This window comes from Nannobrachium achirus (genome assembly GCF_963921795.1).
Source record: "Nannobrachium achirus genome assembly, chromosome: 5".
NCBI classification, from domain to species: Eukaryota; Metazoa; Chordata; class Actinopteri; order Myctophiformes; family Myctophidae; genus Nannobrachium; species Nannobrachium achirus.
Genome location: NC_137814.1, coordinates 10,244,207 through 10,266,575, shown reverse-complemented (window position 1 = coordinate 10,266,575; position 22,369 = coordinate 10,244,207). Strand labels below are relative to the sequence as shown.

Genomic DNA, 22,369 nt, shown 5'->3' with positions numbered 1-22,369 from the left:
CCTGTTGAAGACCCCTGCCTTAGAGGCCAAGGTAAAACCTTTTCCCTGCATTTTTAAAGGCCAAAAAAGGTACCCTTTTCACATTTAGCGCCACCAGGACCTACCTGACCTGGTGGAGACCTGTGCTCGGAAGAGCACTGCTTCTAGTTGTTAATGTATTTTTTATGTTTCAAATCTTTAAATCAATGTGTGTCCCTCAGTTGACTGTCCCCCCGTTAAGCTGGTGCAAATCCACCTGTAAATGTCCCCTGACTAAATCCTCGAGGCACATGACTTCAGAAAGTAGCATACATTTTTTATAGGAAACCTGAAGAAGTATCAGTAGCATGGTTTAATTTGCCTTTTTATCAATGTTTTAGGTTACATTACTGGTGAGGAAATTGATACTTTTTCAAGATTCTGAAAATATGGTTGATAAATATATAAAGATCTTAGTGTTCCCAATGTGCTACCATATTCTTCATTACATGAGGAGTAATACAATCAATATATTAGACCATTTCTGTAACTGACCTGCTTTACTTGCCTTTGTGTATGGGTGTCTATAGGCTATACCTGGCTGTAATTGTATATCTATATATTTTATTGTATGTAACATGTTTATGCTTTGTGATATGTAATATGTGCAACCCAACCCATTCGCACCCGATCGGGTTCGAAGTGGGATATACATTTTTTAACCTATTGTTCATATGTATGGCCCTTTAATTGATGTTTATTTTTTTTAGTGGAACCACATCGAGAACTGCCTATCTATTGGTTCATGAATTAATTGAGTTAAGACACCCACTGAATATGGCCTATTTAAGGGCTCCAAAGCCATACAAATGTAACTTGAAAAAGCCCTGCTGGGCGAAACGTTGTTGTTGGTTGAGAACTAAAAGGAAAGACGAGACGAGAGCAATTAAATAGAAACGCATAAAATGGAGGGGAAAAAAAGGGTCCCATTCATGTGTGATGCATTTGGTAACAAGATGGGATGATATATTTTTCTGACAGCTGAACATGCCATCTTTCAGAAAATAATCTTAAAATCCTTTTTTTGAAAATAAGGTTTCTAGGCTGAAATGACATTGAATACTAGGAAATAGGAATGACCCCTTTAAATTAGTTTTTAATAGAATATCTCAAAACAATTACACACAAAAAGAAAAACACTTTAAACCCTGTACTTGGTCATCTCGTCTTTCCTCGACACCAGATTTCTTCACCGAACAGAGCCGTCTTTCACCTGCTATGACCAGAATTAGGATGCTACTGTTGAATACCAGAAAAGTCGCCCTCTTTCAAAGTCGCCCCAGACTCGTTTCCCAACGGGTCTGTGGCCTTAAACTAGATGCAGATTAGACTAAAATCAAATCTGTGCTTCTGGGGGTCCCTGGAACAAAAAGTTTGCAATAGGGGTCCATCCGTGGAACAAAATATTTTGAGATGGGGGTCCACGGCCAAAAACTCATTTTGGGGGTCGTTAACCACTGATAGGCACATTCTACAAATGTCTTCTAAATCATAACAATTTTCTAAAAAAAACTTATGTTGCCATCAGTGTTTCTCAAACTTTGTCATGTGAAGGACCCCCCAGAATGCTATGTATTTGGCTACGGACCCCATCACAAAATATTTTGTTCCAGGGACCCCCAGAAGCAAATATTTGATTTTAGTCTATTCTGCATCTAGCTTAAGGCCACAGACCCGTTGGGAAACAAGTTTAGGGGCGACTTTGAAAGAGGGCGACTTATCTGGCTACCCTACTGTTCATATGGTTAAGCTTTACTGCTGAATCTATTTATTTTTTACTTTTAACTTTGGAGCAGCTCTGCTCGGTCAGGATGTGGAGAGGTGAGATCTGAAACCTGGCTTTAAAGCTGTATCCTACAAGCCCACAGGGTCCCCAATGAATACCAATGAAAACGTCCAGTCCTTTCATCCTCCCCAAAATCACTGAGGAGCCAAAAGGATGGAGCAGGAGGAAGACCTCTTTCAAAGAAGTGTACAGAAAGGCCACACCCACCTGTTCATATACCTGGTTTTCAGGTGGGTGGTGAACCCGCTGAAGTTAACCACACCCACAATGTTGCTGTATGCTAAACGGTTGAAGGGTCACTAAAGCGATGAACAGTATTTCAATTGGGCCTATTGACTCAGAGGCTTTCAGCTTTCAGGAAGAAATGCAAAAATACACAGGGAAGATGAATTTGCATATTATAACCACCACACCTGGGTAATGTTAACTCCAGTCCATAGACACATACAAAACAGAAAAAATACAAAACTACTACACCAGAGAGTAGAAACTGAACCAAATGGACCCATTTTGTACACTCTCTCTGAGTTAAATTGACGCTGGTGATTTTACTGAGAAAGTACAGTATTAACCTTTGTAGGATTCAGCACTTGAGCCAAGAATGTAAGCAATGAGTAAAACATAGGAGCATGAGTCATCATATTTCAATGTAAATGCAGCCTATGTGGGACATTGAAGTTTTCACTGTTTTGGAAGCACATTAAAGACAGTGTAAAGCATTAATAATGCATGTTTTTTGTAATAAATATGCATTCTCAGTTTGTCACACCATAGAATAATGTGTTACCAACCAGCCACATTTGATGATTTCAGCCCCGCCCAATAAAATCATAACTCAGATGTTTTTTTTTATAGTTTACACTACAGTAAGTAGTCTAACTCCATAATTCAGTAAAACACAGTCCCCCAAAATTGTTTTCAGCCATGACTCTTTAACATTATAATGCTTTTTAGAAACAAATCATTGAATTTCCTTTACAGGGCCATTAAAAGTGCTCGTCATGACAGTGTAATTTTTGTCTTGATTTAATTTCATGAAACAAATGTATGCAATTAAAAAAAACATACGTCTCAACTTACTGGAATATGATTGATACATGTTCTAAGAACACAGCTTCGCCACAAACACTTCATCTAACAGCACTGTCACAATCCTGTCATTCCTTCCGCGCGAGCAGCGAGACATCTTATTGACCCAGGCTGCCTTCCAGTCGTCATCTTCCTGACACCTACACGTAGAATGTTCTGGATCGCTAGGTAGCGTTTCACAGCTCACTGTTCCTCGTCAGCAGTTCTCTGGCAGAGCCGTCTGATCCCCGCAGATGCCTGTCAAACTGCAGGGAATATTACGCACAACTCTGGATGACTGGATCAGAACCACAGAGGTATGTCTATCCAAGCTTGTCAGCATCTTTCCCTCTCCTTGTGTGTGCCCTGTTGGTCTCTGTCTCTTTCTCAAATGTCCCCACAACTATAGTAGAATTGATCAGACTGTGAGGACAATTTCCCTGGTCCTCACACACAAGAGAAATAATAATATGTATATTTAAGAAGCGTGAATCAAAACACCATACCACTTCCAGCAGTGGACCAATGGCGGAGCGTTTGTTTTTGGTGGAGATGGCGGAGGCGTGCCGTCTCAGGCGACCATGAGCCACGTGAGACACCGCCGAGCGAGCGGCAGCGAGCGAGTCGCCGTGTTGAGTGGTGCGACGGTCGCATCAGCCAACTCAGCGCCGTTAGGCCTACCGACTTATGTGCTGTTATGGACAGAATAGTAAATCTTCGTACCCCCGACTTTCGGCACCTCCGTGTGGTCCAAGTGGATACAATGGAGCGCTCCCTACCTCCGGTTCAGCCAATCACAAGCTTCCACTGCTGGAAGTGGGATGGTGTTTTGATACAAGCATTTAAGAAGAGCTTTTCCAAAAAGGGCTACAAAATGGATAACAGTAACACGATAACAATAAGGAATGAAAATTGTAAAGTAGCATTATTATTGGTTGGCAAGAAAAAATTACGACTTTCGCGGGCGCCTGCCGCGATACATGTAGGTGTGTGCACGAACGCTAAATCTGCGTGTACGATGTCATACAGAGAAGGACGCATGCTAACGGTTTTTCTGTGATTCTTTTTTAATACATTTCATAAATATGATAGTTAATTAATAACTCAGGAAACTCTGGGTTGGCAATCAGAGACATCGGGAAAAACTCAGTGAAACTCGGGTCATGGCAGTCAATATGGGATGCCTAACATGTCTGTGATCATCGTGTGATCACACGGATCATCGCGGTTGTATTTTTTCTTCTCTGCGTGAAAGCGAAGACTTTGAAAGGCTGGGAACAGGAGCCGCCGTGCACGGAGCCATCGAAAATCAGGTAAATAAAATAGGAAAAAGCCTTGGCAGTTAATCTACATTAGTTATGTCAAAACTATGGCAGTCTAAGGGAGTGGCAGGCAGTGCAAATTGAAAACACGATGACATAAAAAATAATATGTTTTCAGGAGTGATTTAAATTAAGATGACAATAGGTTTGCTAGCCTCATCAGGCAGGACTTTCCAGAGCCTTGGAGCCTGGCCCGCAAAACTCTGATCACCCAAGGTGATGAGGCGAGTGAGAGCCCAACCAAGAGAGCCCTCCCTGAGATTCAGAGGCTGATGACAGGCTTATGGAACCAGCATACTGGTATATCTAAAATGTAGCTAGGAGCAAGGCCTTGCAGGGCTTTAAAATAAAATACATGAGTAAAACCTTAAAAAAACAATCCTGAAACTACTGTAACTGATAGTGGAGAGAGGCCAGGATGGGTGTACTTTACTGTAAAAGATAGAAAGGACTTTTGGAATTGTTTCTCAGCTGGCAGAAACAACACTGTACTAATGAAGGAGAGGTCAGAGTCAAAGATCACACCTATAGATTGTGGGCCGTTTGCTTGATGTTAAACTACCAAGAGGTGACTGGGAGGTGCAATGTCTGGTTTCGTCTCGTTTAGCCGGAGGCACTTTGGGACAACCAGCACTTAATGTCAGATAGGGACGTCAATATACATATACACCTGTCAGTTTGTGTTTCCTATTCAAATCTGCTAATGAGCCAATCAAATTAAGCTATGGGACACTCAACTGGGACAGGAAACAGGTATGCCACGTTCCTGAAACAGTTGAATTTATCACTGATTTATACTTAGTTTCGCCAGTGTAATGCACCAATCTACAAGCTCACAATGCTGCAACACTTTGTGAGCTTGTAGAGCAAAGAAATTGCATTTATAAAATTAGTGTCCTAAAATGATGATTTCCTCAAGTACTGTATAGTAATACAAACGTGTGTATTTGTGTGTGCATGCGTGCATGCGTGCGCATGTGCGTGTGTTCCCGCCACTCACTCACCTGGATCCTGCACACCTGCCTTCAATCAGGTCCTCGGCCCTATAGGCTCTCTCAGCCAACACACACCTGCCATCCATCAACTCATCACCTCTCCTGCATGTTAACCCCGACTGTTCACCCACTCATTTGTCAGATCGCCGTTTTGGCTCCAGTGGGAGTGACACGCTTCTGACCTCCACAGTTTAGCCATTAGTTCTCTGCATTTCTTTCCAAGTTTGTACTCGCTGTCTTTTACTGGGCTGCCTGCGGGATCATTCCTTGCCTCGCTTAAGCCTAGTTCAACGCTTCGTGGGGTAGGGTGAGTGGGGTGGGCAATCTGACAGGCATAGCAACAAATCCTGTGAAACTGTGGCATTTGTGCTTGCCACATGCCCGTCCGCTGTGTCTATTCATATGAGGAGTGCCATGCAACCTGGTGGATCCAAGCAAGCATGCAGGCTTTGTGCTACTTCCCTTGTCAGAAAATTGCAGACGTCTCAATTAGGCTACCGCACCTGCTAGCCTGTCAGTCAGCCTGCCATTCCAGCCTGCCCTGGGCATTCATCATCACTCCTCAGTTGCCTCACCTTTTCTCCCACGTCTGTGATCTGCAACTCCATAAAAAAAGATTGTTTTGTGTGCAAGAGAAAATGTTATTGCATAATTATATCTAATGTGTAGGCCTATAAAATTGATTTCATTGATACACTTTATTTCATGCCAGATGCCTGGGTTGGCTTCGGTCCTCCCAATCAAAAATGGTTTGGGACAATTTAATACATAATTTCATAAATGCAGCCTACCGTACCGGTATATGAATTCAAATAAGTTGGAACCTCTGAACTAGCCTCGTAAACCAGACTCTCCTTGGAATCAGAAGGCAGGAGGAGTCAGTTTACTAGGCTACCTCTGAACTGCCAAAAAGCAACCCAAGGTAAGAGGAACCATACAAAGTCGCACCACACATAGAATAGATGCAGCAAATATTCCCGAGCCCCAAGAAAGTCGGTCCCTACTGTATGTCAAACAGAAAGGACCTGGGTACAGCGGTGACCTAAAGGCCATCCGCACCAATGCAACTAGTCACAATTAACCTGCCATATTGGGGATAATGGTGGCAAGTAGTTGCATGTTGCAAATAGTTGAAAGGAGTTGCATTGGTGTGGACTGGCCTAAAGGTTTTCAGCTCGAGGCCCAAAAGAGAAATTAGACTTTTGCCCGGGACCCAAACTAGAGAAGATAGCAGATCTACAACGCTCACAACATGTCGCTTCGCACCACGTTGTGAGCTTGTAGATCGGCTATTTTCACTACAGGTATTGTATGGTTATTATGGAATTTCTTTGATTTTTCTTTTATTTCTTCATGAAATTACTGAAAAAATCATTCAAGAAAAGTGTGGTGACTCGGCAGCGTGGCGTATTGAGTTCCTCATACAGCCTCCATCTGGAACCGCTCAGAAATTGGTGCTACACCGAACAGCACCCGGTTCTAACCAATCAGCAGCAGCTACAGGCGGGATCAGAGCGAGACCGGGTGTGACGCGACCGAGAAGCGCCTGATGCAGTTGCACTGTAGTTCTTTCACTATTCATCTTTGCCGCTACCACAAGCTGCTGCGAGCCTCTTTTTTTCAAACACACTTCATGTCGCGGTCCCTTATGCCCCTGCACCTCGATCCCCATTTCAAAGTGCGTTTGAAAAAAGAGGCTGACGTTTAGTGCTTACTTTCCTGCCGGTGCAGCAACTATACGTCATGCAGACATGTCAATATGAGTGGTTGGAGTTAGCACGCCCAGACTGTGATAGAGTGATAGACAGACGGTCCCATCCAATCACCTGCCAAATAGCTTGAAAAAAGGGACGGCCTTCATCAGCGGTTGGTCCTGAGCAGTTCCAGATGGATGAGGAACTCAATAAGCCACCATCTGGCGGAGTCAGGTTAGAAAAATGTAGCTTTTTTGCGGAACGTTTTTTTTTTTTTTTTTCTTTTTTTTTTTTATGTTTTCAAATAATAATAAAATAACAAAATGTTGGAAACTTTAAGGGACCCATAAAGATTTGCCTGCGACCCACAAATGGGTCCCGACCCACTGTTTGGGAAACAGTGGGATAGAGGAGCGTGCTTGGTTCCCAATTCGATTCCCCGGACTGGCAGAAGAAAGATCTGGGCCATGGCAAACAAAGTGAATGACTGACACTTAACCCCTCCCTCAACACAGTGCCCTTGAGCAAGGCACTGAACCCCCAACTGCTCCAGTGGAGCTGCTCAGAGCCCAACAGTAGAGACTGTGGTTGTACGGGAGAGTGTTTTCTGCAGGTGATTCAGTCTGAGTGTATCAAAGGGTGCGTTCGGAAATGTGCACCGGGTGTGGTTAGGGTTAGGGGTTAGGGTTAGGTTTAGTCATAGTTTTACTGAGGTTAAGGTTAGGGTTAGGGTTAGGTTTAGGCATAGTTTTACTGAGGTTAGGGTTAGGATTAGGGTTATAGGTTTAGGCACTCACTACACTGAGCACTCACCCGGTGCACATTTCCGAACGCACCCTTTGATACACTCGGACTGAAACACCTGCAGAAAACACTCTCCCGTGGTTGCACAGGTCAGCTCCCAGATTTTAATGTATGTCAGTGAGATTGTGATGCAGGGCGCGCTGAAAAAGAGCTTTCGTGCTCAGCGAACCTCACCTGGATAAATAAAGAATAAGTAAAAAAATCAAACCTCGGTTCGAAGTGGAGCGGTGAATTTGAGCAGCTGTACCCTATGTGAGTGAGTGAGTGAGTGAGTGAGTGAGTAAACTGTGCCTGTGAGTGAGTGGTGAGTGTGCCCGGCCTGCACAAAACAGCGCCCCTCCTTTAACTAGTGTGTTGTGTGTGGCCACTCAAGGTATTGCCAGGCTATGGACACGGCCAGCCACCCAGCCACCCACCCACGGACATACCCACGGACATACCTGTCTATTGGGAGCGCTTTCACCGCTCCAAAAATAAGTAGTAGGCACAAAGTATAATAATCACTGAAAAATAAGCAGTGAGCACAAAGTAAAATAATTCCATTAAGAATGACATTATTCCAGTTGCCGCTGGCTTGACGTGTCTATTCCGTTTTGTTGACAGCTCCCGAAAGGCCGCCTCGCCTTTGTTTAGCATTGGGTTGCATTCTTTTTGCATAACCGTCTGTTGTGGTAGGAACTTTGAGGAACTTGGGCTTCCTGCCTTTGGTTTCCGTCCTTAAGAACGAGCCGAGACACGCTGCCGAGTCACCCCCTGACTTAACATGGCAGCTGGCGCGCTCTGCACGGAGCTCTGGCAGAGCTAGGCCCTTTGGAAAGGCCTGGGCTGAGCACCATGGCACGGACACACGCACGCAGGGACGTGCTGGACATTGGGAAAAGCGGGATAACTCCCGAACGGCCGGCCAGCCATTAGGAAAAAAATTAAAATAAAATGTCGGCCTTTGTTCCATTTTGGGGGCTGGCGGCCAACAAAGTAAATCGTCACTGTCGGGCAGAAACCTCGTATCTCCAAGTTTCAAATTTGATTTCTTTTTTCGCAAAGCAAGGCCCTGCTTCATCAGTAGTGAAAACAGCAGATCTACAAGCACACAACGCCTTGCGGTGCGAGGCGTTGTAGATCGGCTGTTTTCACTATAGTTGAAATCATTTTCTAAATGATAAATACAAAACAAACGGTTTTGACAACGACAAAATATTACTCATGTAATTGGCCCACTGGCTTGTCACTCGCCATGATCTGAAATGGCAAATCTTTGAGTAGCAGCAGCGCTATAGAGAGAGAGAGAGATCTCTCTCTATAGCGTGCAATGAGGGCCTATCCAACTCTTTTTCCCGGGCTGAATCAGGGGCCCAGCATGTCCCTGCACACACACACGCGCACACACACGCACACACACACACACACACACACACACACACACACACACACACACACACACACACACACACGCACACACACACATGCTGGAGGACACAGGAGGACACACAGACACATTCACATACACACCACAAGAATTCTGGCTCGAGCTCGAGCACGACCAAGCAACAGCAGCCTGGGACCAACCATGCCATACAGATGTCAGTGTGAGTCTCTCTCTTCATCCATCCATCCACCCATCCATCCACCCATCCATCCATCCATCCATCCTCTCTCTGCCGCAAAGTGTCAGTTGTTTTCGTCAAGCCCGGTTGTACGACAAAGCATTATGCCAGGCTTGAGTCATGAGTAGTTGCTAGCTGTCTGTCTCTCCGCTCATGTATCCCTTTACTTCCTGTGTCTCGGTTTCCCCTCTCTGTGATCCTCTCTGTCACTCTCGCCATCTCTGTCCCCTGGGGGACAAGTCTTCTCTTCCTCCTTTCTTTGTTTTACGGTCTGTATAGTTGGACCTGTTGCATTGTTACTTCCCCCCCTGTCAGTTTTGAGGGGTTTATTTGTTTATGTATTTACTTTGCAGAAGGTCTCCGTTCGACCCGGTATAAGTGTTTGCATAACTTCAGAGGGGCTTCTACACAATGGGATCTCTTATTGCACATGGGAATATTTACCAAAGCTACACAGCCAACAAGAGTGAGAGGAGCGCAACCCCTCCCTCCTCTTCTTCTTCTTCTCCCCTCTCTCTCTCTCTCTCTCTCTCTCTCTCTGTCTCTCTGTATGCGACTGATTTAGCTGTGGTGTTTTTCTGTTGTCTCTGCAGCAGATGTCAGCCATATTGGAGTGGTGCTTGGAGCCAGGCCTCATGGTGGAGCGGGCTCGGGGCTACTACTACCTCATGTGTTTGACTCATTGTTTGGCTGCCCAGTTTTTCTAAAGGGAGGGAAAGCGGAGCAGTGGCAGTGAGTGTAGATCTACAGATCAGCCTATAGCTCCTCCCGCGCTGCAGGCTCTCTGTATACGCTGCCTGGGTCCACTAATACAGTGGTGCTCCACCTTTTTCATGTCAAGGACCCCCGGAATAATATGTATGTTTTGGAGATCTTTAAAAAAAAATAGCAGATCTACAGTACAAGCTCTGTGACACTTCAGCTCACATACGTACTGTACCGTTGTTTCCTGTTGAGATTGGCACATTTCTCACCAGGTTTTTTCATCTTTATTATTATTATGACCTTTATTGGAGGATAAACCCCTTGAGATGTAGCATCTCATTTTAGAGAGGGTCCATATTGAAAAAACACAGAACAATACATTACATGACATTACATACAATAACACAGCAACACAATACATCCATACAAACAAACAAGACAGGGTCTCTCCGAAAGGTTAGCCGCTCCCACCCCACCAATTCAACCCGTACATAGTGAAATTACTACTATGTATTCCACATCAGCAAAAGAAAACTAAAGCAAAAAGCAGAAAACACTTCCTGTACGTGGACGGAAGGACGGACAAGCTACGACATTTCTCATGTTATACTGCGACCTTCGGTCGCAATAATAACTATACAGGGGTCAACATCTTCTATCTGGCTGCTTCACACAGTTAAACACAAAGGCTGAGAACTATATATGACACTACCGTTTGACTAGTTTGACGGAGGATGCAATAAAGAAATAAAATAATAAATAAAGATTGACCCAACAGAGCCAAATCCTCACAGACCACCTCTATCTCTCACACACGCACACACACAGACACAGACACATGCGCAAGCACGCACGTATGCACACACAGGCATTCAGAGAGTCAAGAAGTGTCAGGGACAATGACACATCGCTGCCAGTGAATTAGTCATCCTCACAGGGCCTAATTCAATAAACAATCAAGAACAGTGCAACTGATGTCCCCATAACTCTCAACTTTTCATCTTCGCTACGAGCACCCCACCCATTTCAACACCCCCCCCCCCACCCCAACCCCCACATTCATTTTACAATGCCCTCAAGGAGTGACACAAACGTCTAAAGGGAGACATGAAAAGGAACGCAAAACTGAAAAACAGCGCAGTCTTTCCAATTATTCCGAACACTACTTTAATCAGAAACAGAGCAGACAACAACTTTGAATTCTCCCGCCCCTTCAGTGCCATCCATCTTCTGCAGTGACATGTTTAGGGATGCTGATGATGATGCATGCTTAATGTGAACAAGATGCTGGAGTCCTCCCAGAATGCTGCTCTCCACTTCACCAAAACATTGGAGTGTGCATTTCTGTATTACTTCCTTACAGCATAGCACACACAGTATGTGGCTTCAGGCACCAATAACAATGAACACAGTCAACTCTATTCTATACTTTGTAGTACGACAGTGTCACACTAAAACAAGAGGGGGAAAGGGCAGATCTACAAGCTCACATTGCATCGAAAAATGTTGAACAATGTGAAATATCTTTTCATTTTTTTGGACGTTCTTTGAAAAGTTCTGAACATTGTTGACATTTTGGGGGGAACTTGGGGAGGTTTTTGGCTATAATGGAATGCCCAAAAAATAGGGACGTTGAAAATGGTTAACTCTGGCCTGGGCTGCTAGGACAGCGGCCCAGCCACCTATAGGCTCAGTGTAGCCCGACAGCGTGTCGCGGGTTCGAGTCCCGATCCCGACAGCCTTTGCTGCATGTCCCTCCCCATCTCTCTCCCCATTTCCTGTCACCCTACTGTCTATGCACCCGATACACGTGTTATCATTCCATAGAATGGGCTCCTAGGGTATTAACGACTTGTGATTTTTGCAAGTCGACTCGACTCAGTAAAAAGTTAAGTTGAAGTCGACTTTATCGTTTGATGACGTCATCACATCACACACGACCCCCCAATTATTTTGGGGGGTCCCCAGATGATTAACTTAATGTGCATCATTGTTTTCTCACTCAACTGTAAACAAACCAACATAAAGTTTAAGTATGTAAAGGGTATCTTCACATTTCTAAAGAGCCAATATAAGGACTTTTAATACCTCTATAAAGACAAATTAAACATTGTCCAAATTGTCAAATATATATCGGCAGAAATTGTGAAAATAGCGCTCTACATGCTCACAACGCCTCGCATTGCGAGGCGTGAGCATGTAGATCTGCTATTTTCACAATAGTATTATTTAAACATTTTTTTACTTCGACTTTCGACTTTCTCTGGTGGGAGTCGACTTGTGTAATGAAGTCAACTGAGTCGACTTGTCGACTTTTTCGTTAATGCCCTACGGTCTATCCCATTAAATTTGTCTCACGTGGCCAGACTGTTGACTCCCGCAATTTGCAAATGCTCCCGTCATACAGTCTGGGGCAACGGAAGTCTTATATGATGAGTATCCAGCATGAGAAGCTATAAAGCGGATGTGAAGCCTTGATCCTCCCCACTTCCGCTTTATTTTTACAGTCGCACACGTTTATGTAAATAAAAATCATCTAAGCATATCGTTGTTGTATGTCCAAAACCGTTTGTTTTGTATTTATCATTTTATAAATGATTTAAACTAGTGAGAACAGCCCATCTACAAGCACACACCGCCTCGTTGTGTGCTTGTAGATGTGCTGATGTGCTGTTTTCACTAGTTTTGTGCGATGGCCTTGTATGATGAAGCAGGGCTTTGCTTTACAAAATAAATTACAAATTTGAAACTTGGAGATACAAGGTTTCTGCCCGACATGTGACGATATACATACATAGATGCTTATATTTTAAAATATAGTTTTGTGAACGGAAATGTCAGCTTCCGATACTCGCCTTTCGGGAGCTGTAGTTCCAGACTCTATATAGCATTCTGAGATTGTGGAATAGTTGCCTGGCTACACGAGACTACCATAAATAGGTATAAAAGACAAAATATATATAATAATAATTGTAATAGGTTGACATACCAGTAGAAACTATTAAAAACAAGGAGGGCACGCTGTCAGAATAGCCCTGTGAGGTACACCTGAGCCAGGTGCTATAGCCGAGCGAGTGCTCATGCTGAGCAGTGCGATGTACAACATCATGCAATGCAATTAGGGGTGGGACGATAAGCGATATTATCAATAAAAAGTACTCGCGATAATCGTATTGTGGAGATTTAATTTATCGTGATATCGTCCTCCGCCATGCACTGGGATCAATTCACCTTTTATTTGCCAAGCTGCATATAAGGTACTTGTACACGACGCGTTGTGAGCTTGTAGATTGGCTATTTTTTGGCAAACGTTCCGCCCCAGGATAATGGATTTTGATTATTGCGATAATATAGTAAATCTCGATTTCTTTTGTCACAATAATCATGATATGAAATGTTCATATCGTCCCATCCCTAAATGCAATATAGGGGAGCCTGTCACATCAAACTGTTTCCCTACTCGTCACCGTACAACCTGGGTGTGAGAAGGCATAATTTTCATTCAAAAAAATAAGACATAAGTGTATCGGTGCATTTTTTACACTTTCAGAGTTCAGTTAACTCTCAGGATTTGGCTCTGGCAATCAAAGCAGGCTTATGTGATCCTAGCAGCAGTGCCACAAAGGGGGCGGCGGTGGTGCTCTGATTAGCCACAACACAGGGGTCATCACACCAGAACAAACCACCCTATAGTGCCTGAGCTTGTCCTCTATACATGTCCCCTTCTTAATACCCCCTCTCCCTTTCCGGGGAAACCAACAAATCCCACCACTCCGGGAGTGTTTGTCCGGATCCAGGTCCGGGGACTTTCCGGAACTTTAGAAAAGGGGGTGAAAGGGGGGGGGTTATAAAAAAGGAGGGCTGGAGTCAGTCTCCCAGAGCATTGGCCCCGGATTAAAGAGGAAAGAGAGCAAATACCGTGCAGCAGGGGCGTCACACCAAATTCTGGGCCCTGGGTACAAGGATTCACTGCGGGCCCCCCATGAATGTTAACTATTGAAAAATAGCAGATATACAAGCTCACGGTGCCGCGCTGCGAGCTTGTAGATCTGCTATTTTTGAAAAATCGTGAAAATGTGTGCCAAGAAACCTATGTTTCCATGTCAGTGATGCTCAAACTTTTTCATGTGAAGGACCCCCCCATCTCAAAATATTTAGTTCCAGGGACCCCCCAGAAGCAAAATTTGAGTTACAAATGTTCACTTAAAAAATACATATATTCAAAGATTTGCGCACATTTTCACGACTTTTCAAAAATAGCAGATCTACAAGCTCGCAGCGTGGCACTCGGTGCCGCGCTGTGAGCTTGTATATCTGCTATTTTTCAATAGCTAAAGTTACTAGGGCCCCTCCACCTTGGGCCCTGGTAACTCAGTCCCACTTTCCTACCCCTTGTGACGCCCCTGCCGTGCAGGCTACTGAGGGACAGGCCCAGCCATGGGGTTAAGACGCCACACAATGGAAATTAATTAGAATTCCCAGCGGAGCATTGCTCCGCTGATTAATCCTGTTACTTATTGATGGAGGATTAAAGGATTATACTATATAGATTATAGGAGTGTATGAAATGTTTTTGTATTCTATATGGCCCCCATTATTATCGTCAAACTAGGAAGGACCACCATGCCCCCCCCCCCCCCCCCAACACACGCACACACACACACACACACACACACACACACACACACACACACACACACACACACACACACACACACACACACACACAAAGCTTGCACCACGCCCTTTTAATAATAATTTTGGTAGCCTAATTTGGAAAGTCTGCCTTGTAGTAGGCCTACAACAGTGTCGCTGGTCTGAAACGACTCGCTGAATAGCTCAACAAAAAATGTTGAGCCATGAATCCGTTATACTTTGGGCAAGCGACATGGCTATAATAACAAATGCATCAGGCTTTATGAGTTAACCAACAAAGTCAAAGTGAAACAGAGGAAGGTTGTTGAATTGCATCATATCTGGCAAGCGACACTCTTGTCTTATGAAGTATAACTTATTGGAGCTTTAGCTTTAGCCTGCTCTCATGTTCACTGCACGCCAGATGAATGGAATGGATCTGAGGATCTGGATCTGGCCTCAGGGTCAATAGGATCACAAAGCAACACCAAAGAAACACAAGTTCAAAGAGAAGGAAGGTCAGACACAAGGCCACAGCAACACAGCTCTCTCTCTCTCTCTCTCTCTCTCTCTCTCTCTCTATTTCTCCCCCTCTCTATCTCTCCTACGGCCCTATACCTACGTATACCCCCCCCCCCCCCCCCCCACCCCCCTCTCTCTCTCTCCTCCCCTCCCCTCTACCTATACCTACCTACCCACTAGGGATGGGACAATAAGTGATATTATCGTTTATCGTGATAAAAAACACTCACGATAATCGTATCGTGGAGATTTAATTTATCGTGATATCGTCCTCCGTCATGCACTGGGATCAATTCACCTTTTATTTGCCGAGCTGCATATCCGGTACCACTTAAACCCTGTATAATTGGTAAAAGGTGCTTATATACGTACTGTATACAGTTTTTCCACTCTCTATCAAATGTCTTTGCCAAAAAATAGCTGATCTACAAGATCACAACGCGTCGCAATGTGACGCGTTGTAAGCCTGTAGATCTGCAATTTTTTTGGGCAAATGTTCTGCCCAGGATAATGGATGTTGGTGATATTTTGATTATCGCCCCCCCCCCCCTCTCTCTCTCTCAACAGGTGTTGGGATGGGAAATACTTTGTTTTTCCTTTGTTGTTCTCTCCTTGGGGCCAATCATCAATGATGTCCGAAACTTTTCAGCCACTGTGTTCCAATGGACTGAAGTTATTAGGCTATATTTAGTCACAACAATTTGTTGTGACTAAATAAAAGCATGTTGCTCTCCTTACTGTAATTATCTATTGGTTGTTAAATATTATATTTAACAAATAGATATTAAGGAGAGCTTGTTGAGAGCTTCACTTCACTTTCCAGATCTACTACAAGCCCACGGCTGTTTTTGCTACATTTGTGTGACATGAAAACATAGGGTATTCATTACTTCATCATCATCATCCCTCCATAATATGACAAAGTGGTTCTCAAGGTGGGGTCTGGGGACCGCCAGGGGTCCTTGAGGGAGTTCCAGGGGGTCCCCATGGGCCAGCTAAATTAGTTCAAAATCAGTTTAGCCACCTCAACCCTATATGCTGCTATATACATCAGCTGTATATCCTAATACAGGACTAATTTATTTAGTTAATTTTTAAATTCTATCTATCCATTGACACAACAAGCAATAAATACATGGTTTTTTCTCTTTCTTTTCTGCTTCTCAATCATTCAATCACTAACGAGTAGAGTAGGAGTGAGTAAATTAAGCTATATTTGGGGCTAATTGCCCAGCCCTAGTTTAGTTTAAAACGACCTAGTGACTCCACGCCCCTAAAAAGCTCCAGAGAGAGGCGGAGGGTCTGAGCTGTTGCTGCAGACACTCCTCGGGGCGCAAAGACGCACGAAGGACGTGCGCAAAAACACCAGTGAGCTGCTGCTGCTGCGCGACTTCTTTCTGCAGTAAACTATATCTCCATATATCTACGGGTTTAGAACGTTTCTACACATCTATCTTATCGTCGCACTGTGCAGTTTTATTTATTTTTACTTTGGAAAGAATCACGAAACGTGTCTGCCTTTTCGTTGTTCTTGGAAAGTCAAAGAACACACTTGAACTTGTGGGACTACTACTAGGCTACTCATCAGGTGTGTTTTCTTCTCTCGCGTCGCAGCCCGTGTCATTTACCAAGCAGATGTTTTGATCTGTCACAAAGTGTTTTTTTTAGCCAACAGTGCAGACTTGTGGACAGCTATACAATACTCATGATGTGGGGATTGATCACAGCGGAGCCACCGAGGACGCTGCGTAAAGGACTTCTCAAAGTGTGAGCCGTCAAGTTCATCACTCACAACTATCAACGCAGGATGGATCCAACGTTTCTACTAGTTCTCATTGCTCTTTGGGGTAAGGAACAACACTCTGGAGTGACCCTACTCACTAATGCAATATAGAAATACTCTGTTAGAAGTAAAAGTCCGGAATTGAACATTTATTTGATTAAACTAGGCCTACAAAAGGTATCAAAATGTACTTAAAATACCAAAAGTAAAAGTAGGCTGCTCACTATGCAGTTTCAATCCCATTTAAAGTTTTCAAATGTGTACAAATATTTTGAAAATAGCAGATCTACAAGCTCACAATGCATCACATTGCATGTTGTTATAATAATCAAAATCTACAAAGTAACTAGTAACTAATGTTGTCAAATAATTGTAGTGGAGTAAAAGTACAATATTTTTCTCTGAGATGTAGTGGAGTTGAAGTAAAAGTACAGAACATGGTAAATACTCAAAATTGTACTTAAGTACAGTACAGAGTAAATGAGTTACACCCCTGCGGTTGCACTGTTAATTACTGTGCTATATGGGAGGGTATCCTGATAGAATTGTATCATAGACATGTTATTCATATTGTTCACTCCTTATAGCGGCTGCTGAGCAAAAATAAAGTCATATCCTGCACAATAATGTAGGCTACCAAAATATAGTTGTGGCCTAATGTGGAAGTCACATACATTATTACATGTTCTATGTCTGTATTTCTCCTTTCTGTTACTCATTTGCAAAGCATTGATTTAAAACTCATCAGATGGGACCTCAGAAGGAAGTTGGCACCGGGCCACATCTTTTCTGTGATCTCACCTGCTTTACACCTATACATTGTCTGTCTCACTGATTTCCTTCTTTACTTTTATTTGAGAAGATAATTTTTGATCATTTAGTCTAACTGCATGGCCACAGGGATTTATAACAACAATAACAACGTATGGTTGAGTGAGTTATGTTCATATGATGAGCATTTTTGAGTGGTGAGGGCAATAAAAAAAGATAGCCGTGGGCCATTGCAGAGATGAAAGCATGTGGAGAGTTAAAGGCCACTTAAAACGTCCAGCCCGGATGAAACCCCCCAGTCTTGATGAATAGAGGATTACTGGACTGTACTTGACCCAGTCCATCTGCTGCCAATGACAGTGGAAGGCAAGTTTCTTTGGCTGCAACTTCAAATGTCCAGTAGAGATAATAATAAATAATGATAAAAAAGAAGAAGATATGTTGGAATCCACTTACCCTTGAGTGTGTTTAAGTGTATCTAACGTTCAATGAAGTGGTGCTTATTGCAGCCTTTCCTGGCCGGCAATAAAAATGTAGGAATACTGTCTGCATGGATTAGCGTGCACTGTACATTTATGGAGGGGGGGAGGCAGGAGCAATTGTAAAGGAGACCAAAAAAATTGACCCAAGGAACCAAGGTTGGTGCTCACTGCTCACCTTTAGAAAAAAACTAAAATCAAAGGACAGACAGACAGGCAGGCAGGCAGACAGACAGACAGACCGCTATTAGGCCTGAACATGATACCTCATCAGTCATAATCAGTACTCCATGTCATTATGCACCAATGTGGCCAGCTAGTGTAGGCAAGCCAGTAGACTGACAGAATGTTTTGGTAGAAAAACGTCTGGTGTGTAAACTGTGTTTTGTACCACAATCTTTGTTTACATCCATTGTTGTATTTTAGTTTGTCTTGATGTTTGCCTTCGGGACTGGCCCATGGGAAAGATGTTCTTAATCCCAGTGGAAATACATGGTTGATTAAAGGGAAATTAGATAAAGATGCCATGGAAAAGACGTCCAAGCTGTGTCTCATTTTCTCTGCTGCGGAGCGGATAACATCAGTACAAATGCTGCGTTATTTTGTGACAACCCGTGTCTCTTTCAATATCTCCGCAGCACAAAGAAAGGCCCGGTCCCGGCGCAGTGCGTCTGGGCACCGTGGATCAATGTTAAACTCATTGTCCTTTGTCTTGGGGATGTTCTGGCATGGGACGTTTGGTTTGCTTCGCTGCCTTCTCTTTGTCAGGGGTCCCAGAACTGTTACCTCACTGGTGGTTTCTGTCCAACTGGAAATGTTCTCCGTGGTTAGGGGCTCTGGGAGTTTTTGTGGGTTTCTTTGATTTAGATAGAGAGCAACAGTTTGGGAAAGCGGTTGAGGGACCGGCAAAGGGGTTTTAGAGTCTCTCTGCCGCTTGACTTCATGCTATTGGTGGCTTATAGGTAATGAGAACTTTAAGAAGGCAGGTTTAGAGATACTCCCAAGGCAGGCGTTTACTCATAAGCTAATAAAACATCCAGAACCAGAGGGCTCTAATGAGTGTCCTTTAAATAGCCTGCAGTTTTAGACATTGAAGTTTCTTTTTCAACTTCACCTTTATTTTCACATCACAGGTTTACAGGTGTAACAGAGTGTGTGAACTTAAATCACAATGATTTGAATTTCCAAAAATGAATCATGGGAATAGGTAATTACAACAAAGGAAAAGTTCAGATGACAAGTCCATATCAAATATGAGGGGCAAAGAAAACAAAAACAAGACAGATTATCATGAGACATCACTTAGCTAAGACCTACGATATCAAAAGATTGTTGCTTGTAAGCAACGTGTACTCATAGGTTTTGAGAAAGTGCAATAGCTAAAGTCTAGTCCCATTAAAGAGGGAAAATTGGAAGAATAAATTCAGAATTCACAATGCCTCTCGTCAACGTACCGAGGAGGAAAACCGTCATTTATTCACAGTAATTCAAGATGATATCAGAGGAAGCAATGCTTCCCCCCCCCCCCCCCCCCCCCTTTTATTTTTTTATGGAATAACTATCCAAAATCATATATAATCAGTTATGCTTGGGTCATTTCCTATTACATTTTCTTTCTTTAAGTCCCAAAAAGCCTGAAGTCTTACATTTCATTTTCCTATAGGGAGAACAGGCCACAATTCTCCTTTTAAAAGGAACACAGAGGAAGACTTAATGTCTCTCGGTTTTATTGAGAGAGAGAGAGAGAGAGAGAGAGAGAGAGAGAGAGAGAGAGAGAGAGAGAGAGAGAGAGAGAGAGAGAGAGAGAGAGAGAGAAGTAGAGAGGGAATCCGGGGAGAGAGAGACAGTGAAGAGAAGGCTCTGGCAATTTAAACGCTCTCAAAGTTCAATGAACACTCAGGGTTTTTACTGTGTTTATGGGTCATCTAGGATACATGTCCAGACTGACGTCTTAAACCACCGCACCATTACTGGGGCTTACACACACAGCGACACAGGGGCCGTATTTTGTCTTTTATTTAGACAATGTGAAAACCGAGAATGAAATAGACCAGGGAACATACAGCACACAATGAATTGAGTACAAAGGACCCAATGATAATAGCCATATAGTGCTTTCTTGGGATTAAAATCCTCTTAGCAGACTTTGTATTGACCTGTACTTCCCTAGCTGTGCTTTTGTTTTACTGCTTATCAAACTGCTTATAAAGTATTCAATCAATGAATCAATCAATCACAGTTTAAAAATCAAACCTCGGTTCGAAGTGAAGCGGTGAACTTTTATTCTATGTGTTCTAGAGTTATGAACTCTGTGATCTATACATTCTTTATATTCTGAACGAATTAATGATTTATCTGGAGGGCCGAATTGTCATGTGAAGCTTGACCAATCCTCAAAGTATCCAATCATCAGACCGGGACGGACACTACACACATTCGTACGTACGTACGTACGTACGTACGGACGGACGGACGGACGGACGGACGGACGGGACAGATAAAACCTATTCATTCTGAACTGAAATGGCCATATATGGACATGGGACACACATTTTGCTTTTTGAAAAAGCCTATTCATTCTGGACTGATATTCTGGACGTACGAGACAGAAAAAACCTGTTCATTCTGGACTGGAGTGACCATATATGGACATGAGGTGACATACATTTTGTTTTTGAAAAAGCCTGTTCATTCTGGACTGAAATGACCATATATGGGCGTGGGACACACAAAGCCACTCATTGGAAGCGGTTTTCACCGCTTAAAAAAATTATCCTCAGTGCTCATTTATTCATTTGAAACTCCGCGATGGACCCATTAGGACGGGTCCATTTGGCTACATTTGTACACTTGCAGAGTTAAACTTTACAGTGGTCCATCTGAAATTATCTTGTGCCAGCCCACACCTTTGGTTCTTAACCTTTTCAGGCCGCGACCCCCCAAATAATCAGATTTTTTACCCCCCCAAATAATCAGGGGGGGGGGGGTTGGTCCCCCACCCTGACGAGCACTAAGATTTGAGGCATTACATTTTGTATAACACGGTTCTATTGTGAAAATATCAGATTTGTTGCGAGGCGTTGTGAGCATGTAGATCGGCTATTTTCACAATTTCTGTCTCTAATATTTGACAGTTTGGCCAATGTTTAATTTGTCATTTTAGAAGTATTAAAACGTCCATTGATTGATCGTCCGTTAATTGTCACTTTAGAAATGTGCATAAACCACCTATACACTTAAACTTTATGTTGGTTTGTTTACTGTTGAGTGAGAAAACAATGTTGCACATTTGTTGCTAATCATCTGGGGACCCCCAAAAATAATGTGGGGATCCCTCTTGAGAACCACTGCTCTATGGAACCATTTGACAGAGGTGCTACTGTATACAGATGTTATACAGGTGTTACTGTATAGTACCACAAGATTAAGCCAAAGAACCACTTTTAGAGCTATTTACAGGTAGGTACAGTTTTATTTTGTGTGTGTGTGTGTGTGTGTGTGTGTGTGTGTGTGTGTGTGTGTGTGTGTGTGTGTGTGTGTGTGTGTGTGTGTGTGGGTGTGTGTGTGTGTGTGTGGGTGTGTCCTGGGTGTGCTGCATGCGTGCGCGTGCATATACTGTATGTGTGCTTGTGTGTCCTCGGCTAATCTCACAAACCACTGAACCGATTAGCGCCAAATTTGTTTTTGCACGATCACTATGCCAGTTATCCGAGGAAGCAAGTCCCCTGATATTTTTGTACTTTGAACATATATTTAACTTTTCAAAGCTTAAACTTTACACTGGAAACACAGAGATGACAGACTTCATTGTACTGAAGTCATAGAACTGACTTCATAATTCTGACGCCATAGATCAGTGGTTCTCAACCTGTGGGTCGGGATCCCCAGGGCGGGGTCCCCATAGAGGGAATATGCACATGTCTAAAGTGACAATTTAAGGACTTTTTAATACATCTAAAATGACAAATTATACATTGGTCAAATTGTCAAATATTAAATTGTGTGAGCTTGTAGAACTGCTGTATTTTCACAATAGAACCGTGTTATACAAAATGTAATGCCTCAACTCTTAGTGCTTGTCAGGGTGGCGGGTGCCCCAGTTAGAATATGATTATTTTGGGGGTCGCAGCCTGAAAAGGTTGAGAACCACTGCCATATAGGGCTGTCACAATTATTACATAAT

General features: G+C 43.3%; 1 protein-coding gene across 1 annotated transcript in view; it reads left to right on the top strand.

The window, feature by feature from the left end:
• The first annotated feature begins 16,493 nt into the window (after positions 1–16,493).
• LOC308285685 (protein APCDD1) overlaps positions 16,494–22,369 on the top strand; it is a 31,826-nt gene continuing 25,950 nt past the window's right edge. The window contains exon 1 of the mRNA XM_080726530.1: positions 16,494–17,000. Within this exon, the coding sequence (XP_080582656.1) occupies positions 16,961–17,000 (40 nt within the window). The 5' untranslated portion in view covers positions 16,494–16,960. The remainder of the gene's footprint in view (positions 17,001–22,369) is intronic.